The following is a 21,373-nucleotide window of genomic DNA, read 5'->3' as shown; positions in this document are numbered from 1 at the left end:
TGCTGCATATGTTAGTACAATGAGGTATTTTAAGCAGAAAAATAAGATTTTTTTCTCTTCTTTCGTTCATTCTCAATACGGTGTATAAACAACCAATTTAAAATATTCGATGATTTATTTCAGTATGAGAGAATACATCAAAATTTGTGTTATGAAAGCAAATAACAAAGAATTTTACTTTGTATGAATAATAATGTAAATCTTTAACAGTTTGCAAAAAAATTTTCATATAAATATCTTTCCTTGATTCGAACGGTATTGATGTTATCCATCTTAACCAGAATGTTGAATATTTTGTTTTCCGTCATCCGAAAACAATAAAAAGTCAATGATAAAGAAATCGAACATTCCATTTCAGTTTTGTGTCATAATTAAACTGTTATAGTATATATATAATAAAGAGAATAGTACTTTATTCTAGAAAACTTGCAAATCTTTTACAAGAGGTTACTACTTTGGTAAGGACTTGAAAAAAAGTTGGGACATATTGAGAGTAAGCGTTGGATTTTGAAAAATTAAACTAGACTAAATAATATTTTTTTTTCTTTGTATTGGCATTTTCAAATTGGCGTCTGCAACCAGAATTCGGTTCCATGGAAATGAGACTGAAAATGAAATTTTAATTGGATTAATTGTAAATTAAAAAATTAAATTATTTTTCAACTTTTGTTAGAACATTCAGACAGCTCAATATAAACAGAGTAAATGGTGACAACTCTAGTTGTTGAGACGGGGGAACGTAGACAAGTTGACGCGTTTTCGGTATCTAATTAGGTGGAGGTATTAAATAAAGTAAAGGAATAAAATTTCACATGAGCCTTCAAGAGGACAATAAGTGTTTTTCATTGTCTGATGAGTTACGAGAACACTCATAAAAGTTTCGTGTAAAGAATTTTAAGCTTTAATAGAGAAGACAGTTGAAATAGGTAAAATAATCTTAAGAGATTACATGAGGAGATACTGAATATGTAGAAGTGTGATAGAAGATTAACGAGGGTAGGTCGAGAAAATGATCGCAATGGTTTAATAGTATTTGAAAGCTAAATCAAGGAGATTCGAAAGGTACCGTGATACACGTGAGTTTGTTATTTTGTGGGAGTAATCCGACAATGGTAGGGACAATAGGATACTTGTATGATTTTGAATATAACCACAATAAATGTTTCTGCATATATAGACATTAACAAGCCAGAAAATAAATACCACAGAGTATCATTTCAATTTGCAAATAGAAAAGACTACCGTTACGATTAAGATTCAAGTAAGAAAATTGAAGAAATTAAATAACACACGCTTTTGCCCGGAGATGTTCATCCTCGTGAGGGTGGCCCTCTTGAAGGCGTCTTCAACCTCAAATTCCCTCGCCCACAGTGACGCGAGGGCAAATTCCCAAGGCGAAGACGAGGGCGAGAGGGAGTGACGGACAAATCTCTTCGCGAGGGCGAGAACAAATTCCCAAGACGAGGGTGAGGGCGAGCGAGGGCGATGGACAATTCCCTTCGCGAGGGCGAGGGTGAACGAAGGTGAGGGCCAACTCCTACTGCCAGATCGAGGGCGAGTGAGGTCGGAGTAAAATGAACATCTGTGCTTTTCCCTGATAACATTTTCAAGTAGAGAAATTAAGCATTTCAAAATAAAGATGAATTTGGCTTTTGTTTAATATGTAAGTTACATATATAACACAATGCAGTTAAATATAATTTATGATCTTGCATTCATAAATTGCATTTTATTTTAACGTATTTACAACTACTTTTTTACATATTTACAGGAGAAGAAAGGGGAAATTGTGAAAAGGCAAATGAAAATTCAGAAGATAAATTGCATGTAATTCAACTAAATCTCCAATCGAAAAACAACCTTAACGATGAAACACCACACGGAATGATTAAAGAAGAAACGAAAGCAACAGAACAACTTTACGTAAGAAATGGAAAAAGAAGTCGCAGAAGATGTAGAAACAGAAATAGGAAACGACGTGTAAATCCTCAGAAAGAAAATGATATGGCAAAGTCAGAAGAACGCACCAGCTGCAACACATCAGATCAATGTAAAAATGCTGCTGTAATTCCGGATCAAATTCAAAATACAGAATGTTATATGAGTAAAAATAAGAGTTTTGGACAAACAAACCGAAACGGAAACGTTAATGACGAAAACTTAGAATTCTGCGCAAACGAAGAGCCCTTAAACGGTACACTAGTACAGTCTCTAACAAAAATTTCTATGATCTACGATGAAGAAGAAACCAAAAAAGCAGAACAAAATAATCCTGAGCATGGAGGCATGAAATATCAAATAAGTTCCTTTACAGATGCCTCACAAAATAACAAAATCGGCTTCATGAATGGCAAATCAAATACAACTAACGAATCGAAACATAAACATTACTTACGTTTAAAACGTAGAAATGAAAAACAACATAATAAACCGAAATTCTCCACGTGGTGGAGGATATTTTGGAACAAAGTGAGAAAGTGTAACCAGAATAGCAAATCAACTCTGTTTGCATGCCGCCGTAGCTTATTAGCTCATCAGTTATCACCAGCTGATCACAATCCTCCAGAATCACTTGAACAAGCAGTTGCAAACATCGGTACTCAAGCGTTAAAACTAGATGAAATTACTGAAAGTCACGATGGTGATCAAAACGAGCAGGAGGCATGTTTTTCCAAAGAAAGTGAACATAAATTTGAAAGCAATAGTGATAAAGGAAAACGAAATCGAAAAGTCCCAGAGAATTTCAAAGAGCGTAACGGTTACAACAATAATAGCGCTGAACTTACGAGAAATGGAAAATCTGCAGTTGACAGAATGCAAGAAGCAGGAAAAGTTCATTTACGTGCTGAGACAAGTAATTGTGAAGAAACTTCAGCACTTGACAAGCGCTCAGAAACAATTGTTGAACTTAATTCCAAGGATGGCAGTGTCGAAGTAGTAGAGAGTGATATTGTTCTTGAAGGAAAAACCCGGAACTCTGCAGTGAATGTTGAGGGACTTGTTGATAAGGATCATGTCCTGAATGAGAAACAATCATCTGACATAGTAGATACCTGTCTTTCATCTGATGATGTTAAAGTACCAGATCACTTTTCCACTTCATACTTTTCAGTTAACAAAACACTTGGAGAGTCACCCGTTGACCTTAACTCACATAATGATCATCTGAATGACCAATACAGAACTGAAGCATTGAATGAAGGAATAGCTAAAAATGAACGAAGTTGTGATCATCCTACTGCAATGATGAACCACGCAAATAATTTGGATAATAGAGGTTTTGCACCACCTAGTCTATTCAATTCTTCTGGAAATATACTATATCCTTACCCGTCTGAGCCTGTTTGTAGTTTGCCAACATCACAGGCATTTCCTATACCAATGAATACATATTTTGAATTTGAAACGCTCGTTACAACACATTCGAATATCGTTTTTGATCCTTCGAACAATACCTCGATAGATAATACAATGCAAAATAGAATTATGATTGAAAGAAGGGTAGATTATGTTAATCACGGTACACCTCAGTATTTCGTTTCTGAACGTCGAGCACAAGATGCACTCATTAAAACAGAGAAGTGCTTTTATCTTCCATCAACAGTGTTAAATGGACGTTCACAACGTAGTTTTAACGCATCTGGATATGGTTTCGCACCGAACGTCTGCTGGGTACCAGCAAACAACCATGTTTTGCGTTATTCATATCATCCGCCCAGAGTTGTTGACACTGCATACGTTTACAATAACCAGATTCTTCCGAATGAAAATGCTTATTGTATGAATGGAAATCATACGAGTGGTTACCTCAATAATCCTGAAGTTGACAACACACAATATATGTATCCAACCTGTGAGAGTAATTACGTAAGTCATATTAATCCAAACCACATAACACCAAACATGTTGGGAAATTTTGTTCGTCATCCATATGCTGAACATACACATGCTGAACAAAATGTTGAGACTGAAGAAGAGATAGATTTTGAACATGTACCTGAAGTAGATCCCAGAAACGAAGGCGAACAAACTGGACTTGCTTTGGGGGGAGCTAGTGATGATGAAATTGAAATGGTTGTTGAGGATGTACTTGACATGGATAGAAACGAAGATGAGCAAACAGGACTTATTGCTTTTAGAGGTAGTGGTGATAAAATTGAAACAGTTCCTGAAAATGTCTCACAAGAGTACGATGAATTTGTTGATGCAACGCAACCAATTCATGTAGTACTCAGCAACACATCACAACAACACCATGAAGCAGGAGATATGACCATGAATTTCACTGGCAACGGAAGGGAACACTTGGTAAGCAAACTCTGTCCTTTCACGTGGAAGTTGGATATTCCTTTACATTGTAAAAGCTCCAGCGATGTAATATGTTATCTTCAACAGCTGAAAATCGAAGTTTTGACAGAAAAGGTCTCACACTTGGTGAATATTGTAAGGAGCTTATTACTAGCGCATCATTATGCACTCGTATGTAGTTCTGATAATGCTGAAAGACAAATTAAGCAAGCTAGAAGCGAATTGAAATTCGTGAACGAAAATCTCATTTCCGGAGTCAGATTTGTTTTATGGTGTACACACAGGTTTGTGAACAATTATAAGATAAAGAGGCGATTTGATCCGTATCCGAGAGAAAGTTTTAAATTGACAAGAGAGGAATTCACTGCAACTAAAATATTAAAGGCTATTGCTGTTTTGTTGTACGGGGTCGATGAAGGTCTGGCAGTAAACGATTTAAGGGAAGCCAATTCAATATGTCCCTACATAGCTGAAGGATGGTTTCTACTTGGTTATGCCCTACATGTCAGAAGGAAATTTGGTTTTTGCTCTGATATAACTATTGCTGAAGAAATTCATGTTCTTACTAAAGCATCTGAAATGACTAATGATCCTGCTTGTAATTTGTTACTAGCACGAAGTTATCAATTTCAAAGTTATCGTTCAAACGGTGCAAGAAAAAAAGAATGTAGAAAGAAAGCTGAAGCTGAATTTCGAAATGGAATGTTGAAGAATGAATGTTCTGCTGTAATAAAGGCGTTCTGTGCCATGGGTCTTGCATTGCTCCCATCTCCTTATGGAAAGTCACCATCACCCTTATCACTCTTGTTTGACGCATTACATATGCAGGAAAACAATTGTACCATTAATTACCTACTTGGGCGTTTGCTTGAAATGCAGGGCAAAACCAAACAAGCAGTACGGAGATATACCATTTCGCTGGCTTCCGCAAAGAACTTCGACGCTGATTTTCATCTGATGAAAATAAGGATAAAGAATATAAGATACTCAAACCGTGCAATTACGAACTATTTCTATCATCTTCTTCGCAAATATCCTGAATATCATTTCCAATCCAGTCTGCACTTCCATTTTGGTTGCTACTACCTGTTCGAGAGAGGAATTATACAGTCGGCTATGCAAGAGTTTAAATTAGCTATCAAATATTGTAAAAATCCGGAGAGTCTTAAGGTAAGTGTAAAGTTAAAGTTATAATAAGTTAGACGCATTAGACAAAACGTTACTTTGATTTTAGAATAAGTTAACTTCTAGCATAATTTTCAAACATATACAATACATAAAAAGAAAAATACAAACCAAACAAAATAATCTAATCTATACGCGTGTGTTTAGAAAGAGTATTTTATCATCTAGGACAGAGATAGCGAGCTACTAGTTTGGAACATTTTTCAGTAGATCACGTTATCATTCCGGTTGGCTAACCTTGATTCCTCTATGAGCTGACGCTAACGACAGGGGGCGCTGACGACAACAACTGCTTGCTTCTCCCGCGCAACTGCCATTTTTAGCATCATCTCACAGTTAGTTGTATGCGCGTGGGGTTGTGCACGTTATGTTTTTCGTGTGTATGTTGGACATTAGTTGACTTGAATAGCTTGATTTCATATTTAATAGGAATGTAAATTTATAGGCGATAAACAAATGTAAAATTGTTTTTTTTTTAAAAAAAAAGAAAAAGATTGGTAGTTCTTTTTGTTGGTAGCTCACAGTAGAATTTAAAAATGATACGGTAGTTCAGAAGCTTCATAAATTTGGCGACCACTGATCTAGGATAAACAACAGGGAAATAATTATTCTGTTCCCCAAAATTTAAATTATTAACTTACGCGCTGTACCATGATAAAATGATACTGGGATTTAAAATTGAGTATTTTAATTTAAAACTATTTTGGATAGCGTAAAATTTTACTAAATATCCAATACTATAAAATCGTACATTTTGTGAAAATATTATGGCCGCCATAAATTTATTTTCTTTTATACGTTATACTTAGTGTCAACTGTAACCAATGAGCAAAGTAGTGACGTGAGCTATAAGAATAGTTATGAAATTCGATTGGAGAGAGATACATTACTTTCATTATCAAATTCTGAACTAGTTTTGAGGTATATCTTCGAGATACGTAGTCAGTTCAAGCTTTAGTTAAGTGTATTTGATTAATTACTAGCTGAAATGTTTTCCTTTGTACGAGGAAAATAGATATAGAAAAATACCTGAATACTCTCCCTTCTCTGAATACGCATTTCAATTAAAGTTCAATAATTAAAACCCCACAAAATACCCCATTTTATTAAAAAAAACAACCCCTCCATTCGTTAAGGATGTGCTCTTTGATTAAAGTCACTTAATAAAATTCTAGCTTGAGGTAGGTATTATGTTCCAAAATTCATTTCAAACGGTACATCCAATTTCTTGTGATGCAATCGCAAGCAGGTAATGTCAAGTTTGATGGGGCAAAAATAAATAAATAAAAATTATATAAAATAAAATAAAGAAGTTTCTCCATCCTCCCTTTGAACGAAATTTTTCAAAAACGTTGCGCCAAATACAGACTATCTTATTTTTAATAAGAAATTTGCATATTAAGTTTCATTTTCCTGACTTCACGTAGTTATGAGACACTATATTATTGCCATAAATTTTAAACCTTCCTCTAAACCAAGATAGAGTACAATCCTTCATCAAAGTAGTAAAATGACAAGTGAGTTTCGTTTCACAGTGTGAAACTATGGCTAACTTACAAGCTATGGAAATTCAATACTCAAATTGGAGGTAATACATCTATAACTACAGATTGCAATAGATTAATAACATTAAAGATAGAATCTGTTCCTTGGACCCTAAACCCATATCAAAAGTACATTTCTCGCTATGCCGTACTGTTTTTGTTTTATGGCGATAAAGATTCAAACGGGAAATCATTAATTTGAAACAAATCCGGACTGAGTAGTTGGTTAAGGGGAAAGATGCTTTTGGGAAGATGAATCGATTAATAAAAACTAAATCTCAATATCTCTTACCGTCTTTCCTCTACGGAAATCAGTGTGGAAACCGAAAGTAGTAGTAAATGTCAACAACTTTTGGATTTGTATAGTGATGTGAGTTGCGTTAGTATGTTTTCTTCACACCTTGAATTGGCTTCTGAAAACAATTTGTAGCTATATATTAACATTTTTGTTCTAAGGCAATGTTGAAACCGGAAATCGTTAATTTGAACCACTTTTGGTTTGAATAGAGGGTTAATTAAGAAAATGGAATCTATTCGTGGGACACTGAATCAATTGCAGAACGAATCTCGATATATCTTACCGTTTTGCTTTGATACCTTATGTGGTTTGGATTCCACGTTAATCAGTAGATCCCGTCTCATGTAGCTCACTGCTGAAAGGGACGTTAAACTCAAAATCAACTTAATTCAACTTTGATGCTTCTCGACAGATGGACGGGCCGACAAAACTCTACTATAAGACTTCTGTCACTTATGTATAGCAGAGTTTGGAAATCTAAAACCTTAGCTTGGGATAGGTGCTATTATCTGTTCCACATAACCTGATAGGAAAAAGAAGCCTCTTCTTCCTCCACGCTTGTACAGGTGTGAAAACGTGAATGTTGGTGTTCCTTCTTCTACCATCAGCCCCCGCTCACGTAGGTATAGAGTATAGCTAAATATGTCTAAATAATAAATTATAACTTTCATAATAACACTATCAGTAAGTATTTTAAAACAGTTACATTTACCTGTATTATTGAGGTAAGTAACACATTTGTTATTAATGGAAAGTTTATTGAACAGTTGTATTGTTTATTTGTCTTGTTTTGGCAGTAGGGGTTGTGACATAATGTTGGAATGGCAAGTGATGACAGAGTTGGTAATTAAATGAGTATTTCCTGCATTGATACAGTAATTTCATAATAATATGAAATCGAAAACAAGTACAATATGTATGGATAAACTATCAGAGCGTTAAGATGAAAACAGTAGAACCTGAAATGATTAAAAAAACTGGTTTTCTCTCTTATAAATAGATGTTCTTACATTAAAAATAACAAGAATGAAAAGAACTATATATATATATATATATATATATATATATATATATATATATGATAATAGTGTTGCAATAATAATGTTTGTTTGCGGAGCCTCTCTTCCAGAAGAGGGGGAGAGAGAGAAAGTGAGTTTATTGTCTTCGAAAGGTTATTGATCCCCATTAATAGGAATAGTCATTTGCAGTAATTAACTTGCAAAAGAGAGATGGTTATGGTAATATATAGCTATAAGCTGTTTTCTGCAGTTGATTCAGTGTTTCAAGAGACAATATCGTGAGAACCCATAACACTTTATCAAAAATCGAAAGTAGTTGAATTTTGCTACTACTTCCGTTTTCAATACTGATTTTCATACATTAAAGACGATAAGACACATCGAGATGCAGTTTTTCAATTCAGAGTTCAGGGGGGCGCGGTGGCTCAGTGGTAGAGCATTCACCTCTGGTGCTTGGGGTCCCGGGTTCAATCCCAGCCCCCGCCAAGTGAACTTTGTGGTGGACAAACACCGCGTTTGTGGGTTTTCTCCGGGTTCTCCCGTTTCCTCCCACTTTCTTCATTCCACCATTTCATTCATTACTCATCTTCACCGTCTCCTTTATGGGGCGTTTACACTTGGTCTATTTAGTCGCACAGCTAAATCGACTCGCTGCATTTGCGACTAAATCGAAGCAACTAGACCGAATGAGATCGATGGATGTGTTCAATTGTTTCAACCGAAATTAAATGCTGCTTGTCGACTCGCTTTCCTCTGGTCGATTCGAAATCGACTGCCAATTTTAAAGATGTCCAAGCAAAAAGTAATTGTTACAGAAGAAAATAGAATCGACCACAGAAAATAGAACGTCTTTCAATTCAGTTGCTAGTCGATTAGTCGCTTTCAATCAACAAGCGATTAAGTCCTGTTTAGACAGTCGATTAAGTTGAAAGTGACGTCAATTCAACTGAATCGAACGCAAATCGACTAGGTGTAAACGCCCCATTAGCCTAACCGGCATAACCGTGGGACGTAAAACTCAAAGATTTCATTTCATTTCATTTCAATTCAGAATTCTAAGGATAGATTCCATTTCTTCGTTAACTCTCTATTCAAAACCTGAGTGGTTGAAATCCACCATTTCCGATTTCAAGTTTTATCATCGTTGAACAAAAACACCAAGGCATAGCAAGTAATGGCTTTTTAGTATGGATTCGGAGTCCGAAGAACATGTTCTGTCTTTGATCTTATTACTTTTTTTTTCGCAACTACTAGTAATAAATCCTCTACTTCAAATTTGACAATCTAGTTCCCATTGTTTGGAAGTCTACCGTGGTCTCAAACTGGGAAACGAAACTTACACGTTTATACCCTAATTAATACTAGCACGGAAACTAGTGCCATAAAGGGTTACGACCTTCGTTTGTGGTACTAACTTGCAGTTTGTATGCGCAACAGCGACAACGACTAGTGCTGATGATTAAAAATTTAGACCAGTGGTCGCCAAACTTCTGAAGCTTCTGAGCTATCGTATCGTTTTTTGAATCGATATCGTGAGCTACCAACCAAAACAGCTGCCAACATTTTTATTTAAAAAGTCTTACATTTGTTTATTGCCTATAAACTTACATTTCTAGTAAATATGAAATCAACCTACCCAAATTAGCAAATGTCTAATATACACACGGAAAATATAACGTGTACAACCCCACGCATATACAATCAAATGTGAGGTGAGGCGGACAATGGCAATTGCGCGGGAGAAACAAGCTGTTGTTGTTATCAGCGCCCCTTGTCGAGAGCGTCAGCTCAGTGGAGGAATCTAGTTATGGGGCGTTTACACTTAGTCGATTTGCGTTCGATTCAGTTGAATTGACGTCACTTTCAACTTAATCGACCGTGTAAACAGGACTTCAACTTAATCGCTTGTTGATCGAAAGCGAATAATCGACTAGCAACTGAATTGAAAGACGTTCTATTTTCTGTGGTCGATTCTATTTTCTTCTGCTATAAAACCGTAATTGTACCAATTACTTTTTGCTTGGACATCTTTAAAATTGCCAGTCGATTTCGAATCGATCAGAGGAGAGCGAGTCGACAAGCAGCATTCAATTTCGGTTGAAACAATTGAACACATCCATCGATCTGATTCGGCCTAGTTGCTTCGATTTAGTCGCAAATGCAGCGAGTCGATTTAGCCGTGCGACTAAATCGACCAAGTGTAAACGCCCCATTAGCCAAGCGGAGCGTTAACGCATCTATCAAAAATCGTCGCTTATATGACGTACAGAAGTAAGCACCAAAAGTGTAATTTTACAGGAGAGGCATTTAAAGTAATTTCAGTGCAATTGAACTGTTCTACACATACAGATTTGTAGCGTGCTCATTTAATATGACGTCATCACGCTAGAAATATGCCTTACATGGATATACGTCTGTTCGTCATATATGCAATCTAATACATTTGGCAATTAAGCCTTAATTACTTCTATCTTTATTAATACATAAATGAACTACTGAATTGTTTTTTTCTTTTTTCATCCTAAACAAACTGGGAGCTTGTAAGGACGGAGCATACAGATTTTAGTAAAGTAGGTTCTGATCCATTCTGTTTAATAGGCTCCGGCGGGAACTGAACCCGTCCCCACGCTCTGAAAAACCGAGCGCATTAACCCATTGGCCTCCCCGAGATCTATTAACACATTACTGAAATTTCTTATTTTGACATTGATTTTTATAAATGTTTTGAGTTTATTTATTTGTTTATTAGGTACTCGTATAAATTGCCGATACAAAGGAATTTAAGAATGGTTTGGGTACAAAACCTCGCGGCCAGAACCTCGCGGACCAAAACCTCGCCTGGCCAAAACCTCGCCTCCCGAAACCTCGCGGCCCAAAATCTCGCCGGGCCGAAACCTCGCCTGGCCAAAAGCTCGCCGCCCAAAACCTCGCGGGACAAAATCTCGCATGGCCAAAACCCCGCCTGGCCAAAATCTCGCCGCCCAAAACGTCGCGGGGCCAAAACCTCGCCTTTCCAAAACCTCGCGGGCCAAAATCTCGCCGGTCAGAAACCTCGCCTTGCCAAAACCTCCTCTTCCAAAACCTCGCGCCCCAAAATATCGTCATACCCAAAATCTCGCCTGACCAAAATGTAAATGTTCCAACAGATGATAAGGATGACGGTATAAAAGACGCTGTTTCAGAAGTATCACGGGTATTTGACCAAGTCCCGCGATACCATATGAAAATTCTGTTTCTGTATTAGAGGATTTCAATGTGAAGGTAGGGTGACTGGATGTTTTTAAACTAGTTATAGGGAAAGAAAGTCTACAAAAGGAAAGTAATGACAACTAACAGGGTTAGTTTCGTGAACTTTGGAACATCCAAAAACTTAAAATTTTAACAAAAATGTAATAATATTTACGAAAGTATGAAATAATATATGAGTTTTTACGACGTCCCTTGATTATGTCCTGTAGGTTAAAGGAGACGTAGATGACCAGGATGAAGGAAATGATCGAATAAAGAAAGTGGGAGGAAACGGGAATAACCCGAGAAAGCCCACGCACACGATGTTTTGTATCTTCTTCTTCTTCTTCTTCTTCTTCTTCTTCTTCTTATTATTATTATTATTATTATTATTATTATTATTATTATTATTATTATTATTATTATTTGTAATGTGAAATTGCATATTAAGAAACTCATTCGGTAAATTTTAAAGAAAAGTTTCATTCGTGGCGATGTTTTGGCCACGCGATGTTTTGAGTGGCGAGGTTTTGGCCCGGCGAGATTTTGGGCGGCGAGGTTTTGGCAACACGAGGTTTTGGCCCGGCGAGATTTTGTCCGGCGAGGTTTTGGCCACGCGAGGATTTGGCCGGCGAGGTTTTGGCCACGCGAGGTTTTGGGCCGGCAAGATTTTGTCCCGCGAGGTTTTGTCCGGCGAGATTTTGGGCGGCGATGTTTCGGCCGCGAGATTTTGTCCGCATCCCTTTAAGAATTGATATAAAGTAAAGTTGAGATTCCAGACACAACTACAAATAATACGTTTTGATTATGTAATCAATGTACAAATTCAGTTATGACAGTTTTTAAATAAGTGTATTATAAATTTTATTAATAATAGTTTCGAAAAATTGTAAATGAAAATAAGAATGCTGAAATATTGATCAGATGCCTTTGCCTTCTTTTATAAATGGGGAAGGTCTTCATAAAAATTTTGTCACGGTTGACAGGTGTTAGTTCTGAGCACAGGGGAATTAAACCCTTGTATTTCTCGACCGATATTTGTGGATAAGTTAAGTTGTGGCAGTGTGTGTTTCAGTGCGCCCAATGTATTCCTTTTCAGCTATAGCTTCTCATAAGTGTTAACTGAGATGACTTGTTTTTATGGAAATACCTGGTAAATCCTCTTTGGTCACTATTACCTCTTGGATCATCGTCCAATCCACTTTAATGCCAGAATCAAATTCTCTCAGAGATTTAATACATATACTTTTCGCAATACTCGTATAGTCTTTAAAATCTTCAACTTTCACACAGTGCACATGGTGTGGTGGCCCACGACGAGCCATGTGCTAGAAATTGATTGAACTATAGATATACTTGGAACCGGCAATGCACCACAATTAGCATCATGTGCAAGCTTCTTACGTGGAGAAGGTCTGATTTCTAAGTCTTCAGCAGAAGCTGATGGATGGTTTCTGCAGTTGTCAATTTTGGCAATATGCTTGAAGCACAAGAAATATTTACATAGTAGGCAAGTATTTTGATATTGAAGTTTGCAGTTTAAGTATTCACACTCCTGTATGTACGGTTGGTCACGATCAAAATCGTCACTATCAGGTAATTGAACATGTTCTCCTTTATCCTCAGAATAACCACCACGTTCGTTCTTATTTTCATCTTCACACTGACTGTCACTTACGTTCTTATCTTCTGAGTTCTTATCTTCTTTCAGTACGTTCATTGGTGCGTTTTTCTGCAAAACACTGACAGACACATCTATAGATTCTGACTCGGATTGTTCTCATGAAGGATCCTGTGCTGAATATTTAGTTTCAATCACAGTTTCATACGAATATATTTTTTTCTGGCAGCAAATGCATTTCAACTTTAATTCCTCGTTTAATTCATTGTTATTAACAATTTTAATATCTTTGGATGATACTACATTCAAGGAGGCATCTTTCCACTTCACTAACTGGCTTCACTGTCCAGTAACGAGTAAAGAAAAGAAACTCGTGAGTAATTCTTGGCTGTCTCGACTCGACTGTGTTTATGCTCTGACTGCAAGTATTCCCGGATTATTATATTATTATTATTTTGTCTGTAATAGTCGGCTTCACAAAGACTTTAGTAACAACCAACAAATGATACCGCATAAAAAGCGGCATTGTTACTGAACAAAACTCAGTCTTAGTAGCATTTATTGCATAGTGCCAGGGAACGTAACGACCAATTATATTACATATTTTACACGACAAATGGCGCTTACGTCTTTACGTAAAATTATATGACAAATGGCGCTTACGTCTTTACGTAATAACAAGCAATGCAAGTGTCGTTTATGCCAGTTAAACATTTCTTACTGCAGGGGCGGATCCAGACCGACATCTGGGGAGCGCGATGGGTTATCATGCTGTTATTTAGAGCTACTTTTAACAGCTTCGAACTCTGGAATGGGTTATATATATATATATATATATATATATATATATATATATAAAATAAGGAAGTTTCCTCTTCTGTTGGTGGCGATCGCCCCGATCACCCCCTGGATCCGCCACTGTCTTACTGGAGAAAAGCTATTAGAACTATTAGAGATAGAGTTACACCACTTCGTCAGATGATAGAGTAAGGTTTGAAGAGTCCCCAGTTTAAATATTTCATGTTTTTAAAATTTTGCACTTACGTCTCTACGTCATATAAGCGACGAAATGTCTCCGCGAGCTACTAGTAGCTCGCGATCGACGGTTTGGGAATCACTGATGTGGTACATAATTTCCCTCTTTAGTAAAAAGAAAATCCCTAGTCACCATATTAGGCGAAATTATATTAGGTAAGATGGGAATTTCCATCTTGGCTAAAATGGAGGAAATTTTTACGTTAGAGACATTAGTGGCTGATAAGACGTTAAGTGAGATGGGAGGACACTATTTCACGAATTAAATCACGAATGATTATATGGTGTGAACGAGAACAAAACACCAACTAAATAAAAGTATTTTTTGTACCTAGAACAACAAACAAACAAAATGTCAACGATAAAAGTTGTTTCATCTGTATTCATTATGATATACTCTTAAATGAGAATAGGAGCTAATCTTGACAAGAAGCACTTCATAAATTGTGCAAATAGAGAATAAATGATACGGACCACGACACTAAACTTTCTTACTCCCATTTCTTAAAATTAAATGTCATGTTTGAGTTGTTATTGTAATTCCGTTGAAATCTCGAATTTTTTTTCATGATCGTCACTCGAAAGTAAAAAAAAAAAAAAAAAAAAAGATTTTGTTTTCAATGTTTCTTAAAAATTTTGCTATATGATAGTTTTTGTTACTTCTTATTCTTTTTTTCATAAGAATTGTTGTGCCAGAAGTAGATAAAATGATTTTAGTAGCAATACAATGTTTATGAATACATATATATTGTATAACTTCTATTCTCTACCGTTTATTTGGAAATATGTAATAAAATATGGTAGGATTCAATTTACAATACTAACGTTCAAAACATCCAACTTATTGAGTATCAAGATAAGCAAAATAAGGTCTGCAGATAAATTGTATTACTGAAGTTGTAATTATGATCTTGAATCGCTGATTTTCATTGCTGATTATTTTTTCTCCTGAAAAATGAAGGGCAGTCGGTATATTGTACAGTTACCGACAAATGTTCTTTCCGTTTAATGAAATGAGTTTCGTAAATAAGTTCGGAATGGAAGGACAATTTTTAGTACAGTTTTCAGTAAATTAAAAGGAATATAATTTTCTATACGTTCTAACCATACTACTGTTGTCCGTTCAAGCCATACCACCGTTATCTCCCAAATAAATTTTACCAAACGGAGAAAAAAAACTTTTGTCGCTGACTGTACAACTTAACCGAACTCATCTGATCTAACTTGGCATGATCGCAGGCCTTAACAAGCTTAGTACACATAACAAACATTGACCCTTACACAACAGACTGATCAATACATAAATTGCGAGAAGATTTTAATGTACTTTTGTGATTTCAATAAACTTAATATTTTATGACTTTATTTATCATTCTTAATTCTTCACTACCAGTTAGTAATTTTACCATTCTATTTTTCTTTACAGTACCTTAAAACGATGTTTGGGAAGAATGAGACATTAAATGTACTTGAATTTTTTGCAAGACAAGCAGCTCACTTGATAGAGTCGGACGAACTTCCACGTCCCGTGAAAAATTATTATAAGCACTGCCTAGAGGTATACGAGGAACGTATGCGTAGGCACAGAAATGAGAAGAACGAGTAACCCTTCACTTTAATGTGAAGAACATCAAATTTATACTTACTGCGTTACCAGTTCAAGTGGATCCAGTTACACGAGCAAAGTTGTCCAAGTTATTTAACAACGTTTTACTTCACCAGTAACTTCAAACTTTAATAAGTTGAATAGGTGAACATTCAAGAAGACATGAGAAATGTTGTGAATTGAATAACCCGAGCTATTTTACTATTACTGATCTGTAACTAAAGCAGTTAGAAGACGATAATTTATTATATACACCATTTTATGGATAATATAACTTTTATTCAGTGTCTTCGCATTTAGATATTGTAACCACTCATAAACATTTTACGCTTATACAAAGAAAGTAATAAACAGAAAAACATTTACGGGTTGTTACTACTGCCTTGTTATGAACATAGTCAATGTTCTTGTGATTATGTAAAGACTTATTTAAATTAAAACTGTGATAACTTCATTTTATCATTTACTACAAAGACCTGTGATCAAAAAATTAATATGTATTTTTTTTTTAAATAATTCCAAGTTGTTTGCTGACATTTGATTAGAAACTCAGCAATGTCATTTTAACATTCTCCAAACTTTGGCAAATAGTATCGATGTAGATTTACTGGCTACTTTGGTTGCATTGTGCACACCAATAGTGTGCTTTGTGACAGTTTAAAGAATAAACTAAAATACGTTTGTGAATCCACTACGGCCTTCGTTGCTTTGTTTACCATTTCTATTGCATTAATTGAGCACTCAGTTACTTCATTGATTATAATATCATAGGATTAAAACATGATATATTCTATTTCATGTTTCTTTTCAATCATCGTGAATGTATGTGTTGTTGAAGTTACTATACTATCTACGCTATTTATACTATCTATGTTATGCGGTTTATTGTTTGCCACATTTTTATTTACGAAATTTACAATTGTATAAATTTATACACGTAAAATTCCTTCTACAACCAACCTTTACAGTTCACATCTTCCCTTCACTTATGCTATATTTGTTTATATATTTGATCACATTTATATATTCTATACACTTTTTACTGTGATAGAGCTTATGCACATCCTCAAACTTACATAACCTTTAACTTTTATTAACATATGGTTTCTTATCTATAGTAAAATATTATTAATTTTACGATTGTAGACAACTTTTGGAAGTAAGTTTTATTCATCAAGTTCCTATATTCCGAGTTTCTTAATAATATGTATTGCCAAAATAGTATCTAATGTTGTGATAGTTATTTTAATGTAAATAAGTCGAATGTTTTAGTTACGAAGTTATTGTAGGGAGAAAACGTTACATCGTTTTGATAATCTTCAGTATTAGTTGTACTTTTTACCGAATAGCTTTGTAAGAAATCGAAAATAACATTTGATAAGCAACATTAAAATGTTAATTACAATTAGAAAACAATTCAAACACAGAAAATAGGTTACGATTAGTATTATGTTGTTTGTCTTTCGGTATCATAAAACGTTGTGTGATAAACGGTAAATCGGAAAATTTTAAACTTCGAGCTGATTATGTGATAAAATTAGAAGAATGTAATTCTAATTATTAATTGAATATACCAAAGGTTACGTTTTTCACATGTAGTTTTAACATTATGTACTTACGTTTTTCATTTTTATGTATCGTGTGTAATTTTCTTTGATTTTAAATACTCATGTTTTTGTAATACTTTTTACTGATGTAAATTTGTAATTACTTTTGTAAAGTTTAAACATTGTGTCAATACTCTCATATACCGGTTACAAAACATAGGAACTGATTGTACTACTACGAAAAAGATCAAAATGCATAACAGTTATTGAAATTGTCTTCTGCTTCTCTCCAGTAACAATAACCTTAACAAGATAGAATAGAGATGTAAAATGTCCAGTGCCTTATAAGCTATATTTACTAGCAAGTTACACAGTAATAATATGTAACATCTTATATGAAATAATTTAAAATTTCTGATGTTTAGAACCAATACATTCGATCTGTGATTGCCTATTTAGATTATGTTCGAAATATCTAAATAATTTTCTAAAATCAAACAAAGGTAAGGTGCGCATGACACAATGGTATTTTTATATTTTAAAGAACATTAAAAAGTGATTTTCTTAAATATTATTTTCTATTTGCTTAATTAGAAATTAATCATATTCTTATTAGTAACACTAGGTTTTTTCTATTATTTCGGCGTGTCAGAAAGTCCCATTAAATTAAAATTTTTGAGTAACACTTTTCTACCTTGGATTGGATTGGTTTACTACTATCGCTCAAATAGTTTATATCTACAAAATACTAGGTAGATTAGCTCCTACTAAATTACTTTATTTCATCATTGTTTCTTTGTCCTCTTCGACGGTCTTTTCTCGAAGTGTCTCCATCTTTCTACCCTTTTCAATCATCCAATAGACAAGGGATTCTTTTGCCTTTTCATATACCGATCTATTTGTCTCTATCCTAATTTCTTCTTTTCACATACATTGTTCCTTTTTCTAACTATATTCCAACAATTCGTAATTATCAATAGATTGGAAAGAGTTATTGCTCAGAAAATGAAATAATCATATAGTTCCAACAGTTAATTTATTATTATACACTATGCTTTACTAAGGTAAATAGGACACTCTATTAGTTTTATGCAGTATTTCATGATTATCCACTGTAACGTGATAATTATACCTCTAAAATTTCTATGGTTTTCGGATAGTATCAGTTTTTTTTTTATTTTCCAGTAGTTGAAATACGAGGGCTATCCAGAAAGTAGATTACGTTTTGGAATAAAAAATCAACAAAGTATAGGAAACAAATTTTATTATATACAGATGAAAGCCACACACAAATACTACTTTTCGACATAGTCACCATTCAAATTAAGGCATTTATCGTAGCGATGTACGAGCTTGGAAATTCCTTCGTCGAAAAATTCGGCCGCCTGCGACTTCAACCACTTCGTTACCTCTTCTTGCAGCTGTTCGTCGTCATCAAAACGCTGCATAGCCAGCCACTTCTTCATTGCTGGGAATAGGTGGAAGTCGCTCGGTGCCAGGTCGGGACTGTACGGCGGATGAGGAAACAACTCCCACTGAAAAGATTCAAGAACTTCACGCGTGACATTTGCCGTGTGGGGCCAGGCGTTGTCGTGAATCAACAAGATCTTAGAGCTCAACATTCCTCTGCGCTTGTTTTGAATTGCTCTTCTGAGGTTTTGCAGAGTTTGGCAATACCTTTGAGCGTTTATTGTAGTGCCTCTTTCCAGGAAGTCCACCAAAATCACACCTTTTCTGTCCCAAAAAACAGTCGCCATCATCTTCCTTGCCGACATTGTTTGCATGCATTTCTTGGGTTTTTGGGGAGAACCTGTGTGCCCCCACTGCATTGATTGCAATTTCGTTTCACAGTTCACGTGTTTCACCCATGTTTCGTCACCAGTAACGATGCGATCGAGTAAAGAGTCACCATCCTTATTGTAGGCGTCCAAAAAGTGCAACGCTGCAGCCATTCGCTGATTTTTGTGGTCCTCTGTCAAGATTTTTGGAATCCATCTTGCACAAAACTTGTGGTAACCAAGCTTTTCGCTGATGATTTCGTGCAACAAACTTCGCGAAATTTGTGGAAAACTCAAAGAAAGTTCCGTTATTGTGAACTTTCGATTTTCACGGACTTTAACATCGACTTTTTCGACAAGTTCGGCAGTCACTTTGCTGGGTCTCCCACTTCGATCTTCGTCATGAACATTGGTTCGGCCATTTTTAAATCTTATGACCCACTGTCGCACTCCACCTTCAGTGATAATGTTGTCCCCATACACTTCACACAGCTGCCGATAGATTTCTATCGGTTTACAGTTTTTTGCTGTCAGAAACCTTATTACTGCACGCACCTCGCAGCTCGCGGGATTTTCAATTAACGCAGACATTTCAAACCGTCACAGTATCTTAACGGAGCACAGCACGAACCTCTCACTAGCACGGCTAGATGCCGACTGAGCTGCGCAACGCTCTGACCCCAAGATGGCCGCGCTAGCCCCTCCCCTAGCGGACACAGACGAAAACGTAATCTACTTTCTGGATAGCCCTCGTATTTCTTGAATTACAAATATTTTGTTTTATATCTATAAACTTATTCCGTGATTATTGACACAATGTTTGAAATTCCAAATAGTTACTAGGTAAAATCATTGCTAGGTTTTTATTAAGAAATTTGCCATTGTTTAATGTCATGATTTTGATAATTTCGTATTTTCAGCGTAAGTATTAACAACAGTTAAATAACATAGTTTTGAATTTCTAAGAAAGATGAAAATAATATTATTCTAAATTCATTTAGTTTTAAAATTTGGAATTGTATTACAAAACATCATTTTCCTGATTTTTTTCAAGAATATTCTTTAAAGCTTTTGTACATTAAAGAATATCATTATGTCAAGTGTAACCTGGTTTCTGTATTTGATAATTTTATTTCATTAAAGAGTTTTAAAATGATCTTTCAAGTGTTATATTTCTTAATGCATTAATATATTCGCTAAAGATAAAACAGTAGTGCCAGTTTTCTGTAACTAGGAAAATGTGTTTGCACTACTCGAGATACGTCATAGTCTGCATTCTCCATGAAAGGGATTGTTTACTGCTTTAAATTTCAAGTTCATGATAGCCATAAATTCAATTGACAATTATTCAAAATTACATTTTTTATATAGATCCGTGTAGTTTGGTCTTGAGTTGATTTTGAGTTTAATGTCCCTTTCAGCAGCGAGACTATATAAGACGGGACCTACTGATAACGTGAAATCTGAACCACATGGAAATCGAACCTGGGTCTCCCACGCCAAACGATCGTACGCTAACAGCTTTGCCACGAAGGAGTCAAGTTTGGCCTTATATTCCACGATTGTAAGTAGATTCGTTCTGTGTATCAGAATGAAAATTTTGAACAATAAATAAAGTTTTGATGATCAATATTAATACAAATTGTCAACTATTTGAAGAAGGGTCGTATCTCAAAACCGTAGGTGGAATTAGAGGGGGGCCAGGGAGGGCGCCCCCATCCTAGAAGCAAATCTGGCGCTCCTCACGATTTTTCTACTGAACGAAAATAATGTTATTAATTTACCTCAATTTACGATAACAATTTTAGTGATGCTTGCATTGGACTTATTTAATAGTGTCTATACTCGTCCGCCCTTCGATTTTTTTTTTTTTAATATGGTTTGGTGCCAGGATGTAATAAAATCCCTGGACCAATGTGATAGTGGGCAGTATAGCGACCTCTCGAACTGCGCTGTATGCGATTTTGTTTTTATTTGATAGCTTCATTAATGTAAATTATTTTTGTATTGTTTCAAGTAATTAACTTATTGACGTAGTAATTTTTCTTGTTTATATATGTATGATAAATCAGTCTTATTATTATTTTTTTATAGGATAGTAACGTTTGAATAGTTAAGATTCGAAGAGCAAATTACAAAGGTACACTTAACACACAAAAAAGAAAGAAAAAGAAACAAAAAGGAAAGAAAGAAGAAGCTGAATT

At 35.3% G+C, this 21,373-nt stretch overlaps 1 protein-coding gene across 1 annotated transcript in view; it reads left to right on the top strand.

The window, feature by feature from the left end:
• The window catches only part of LOC145694675 (uncharacterized), a 78,977-nt gene extending 62,400 nt beyond the window's left edge, over nt 1-16,577 (top strand). The window contains exons 7-8 of the mRNA XM_081771170.1: nt 1,772-5,478; nt 15,665-16,577. Of these exons, the coding sequence (XP_081627296.1) occupies nt 1,772-5,478; nt 15,665-15,844 (3,887 nt within the window). The 3' untranslated portion in view covers nt 15,845-16,577. The remainder of the gene's footprint in view (nt 1-1,771; nt 5,479-15,664) is intronic.
• The last annotated feature ends 4,796 nt before the right edge of the window (nt 16,578-21,373 follow it).

Source organism: Thermobia domestica, chromosome 9, assembly GCF_964235325.1.
Source record: "Thermobia domestica chromosome 9, izTheDome1.hap1.1, whole genome shotgun sequence".
In the NCBI taxonomy this organism is placed as follows: Eukaryota; Metazoa; Arthropoda; class Insecta; order Zygentoma; family Lepismatidae; genus Thermobia; species Thermobia domestica.
The sequence above is the reverse complement of the archived record's forward strand: the minus strand, read 5'-3'. Positions and strand labels throughout refer to the sequence as shown.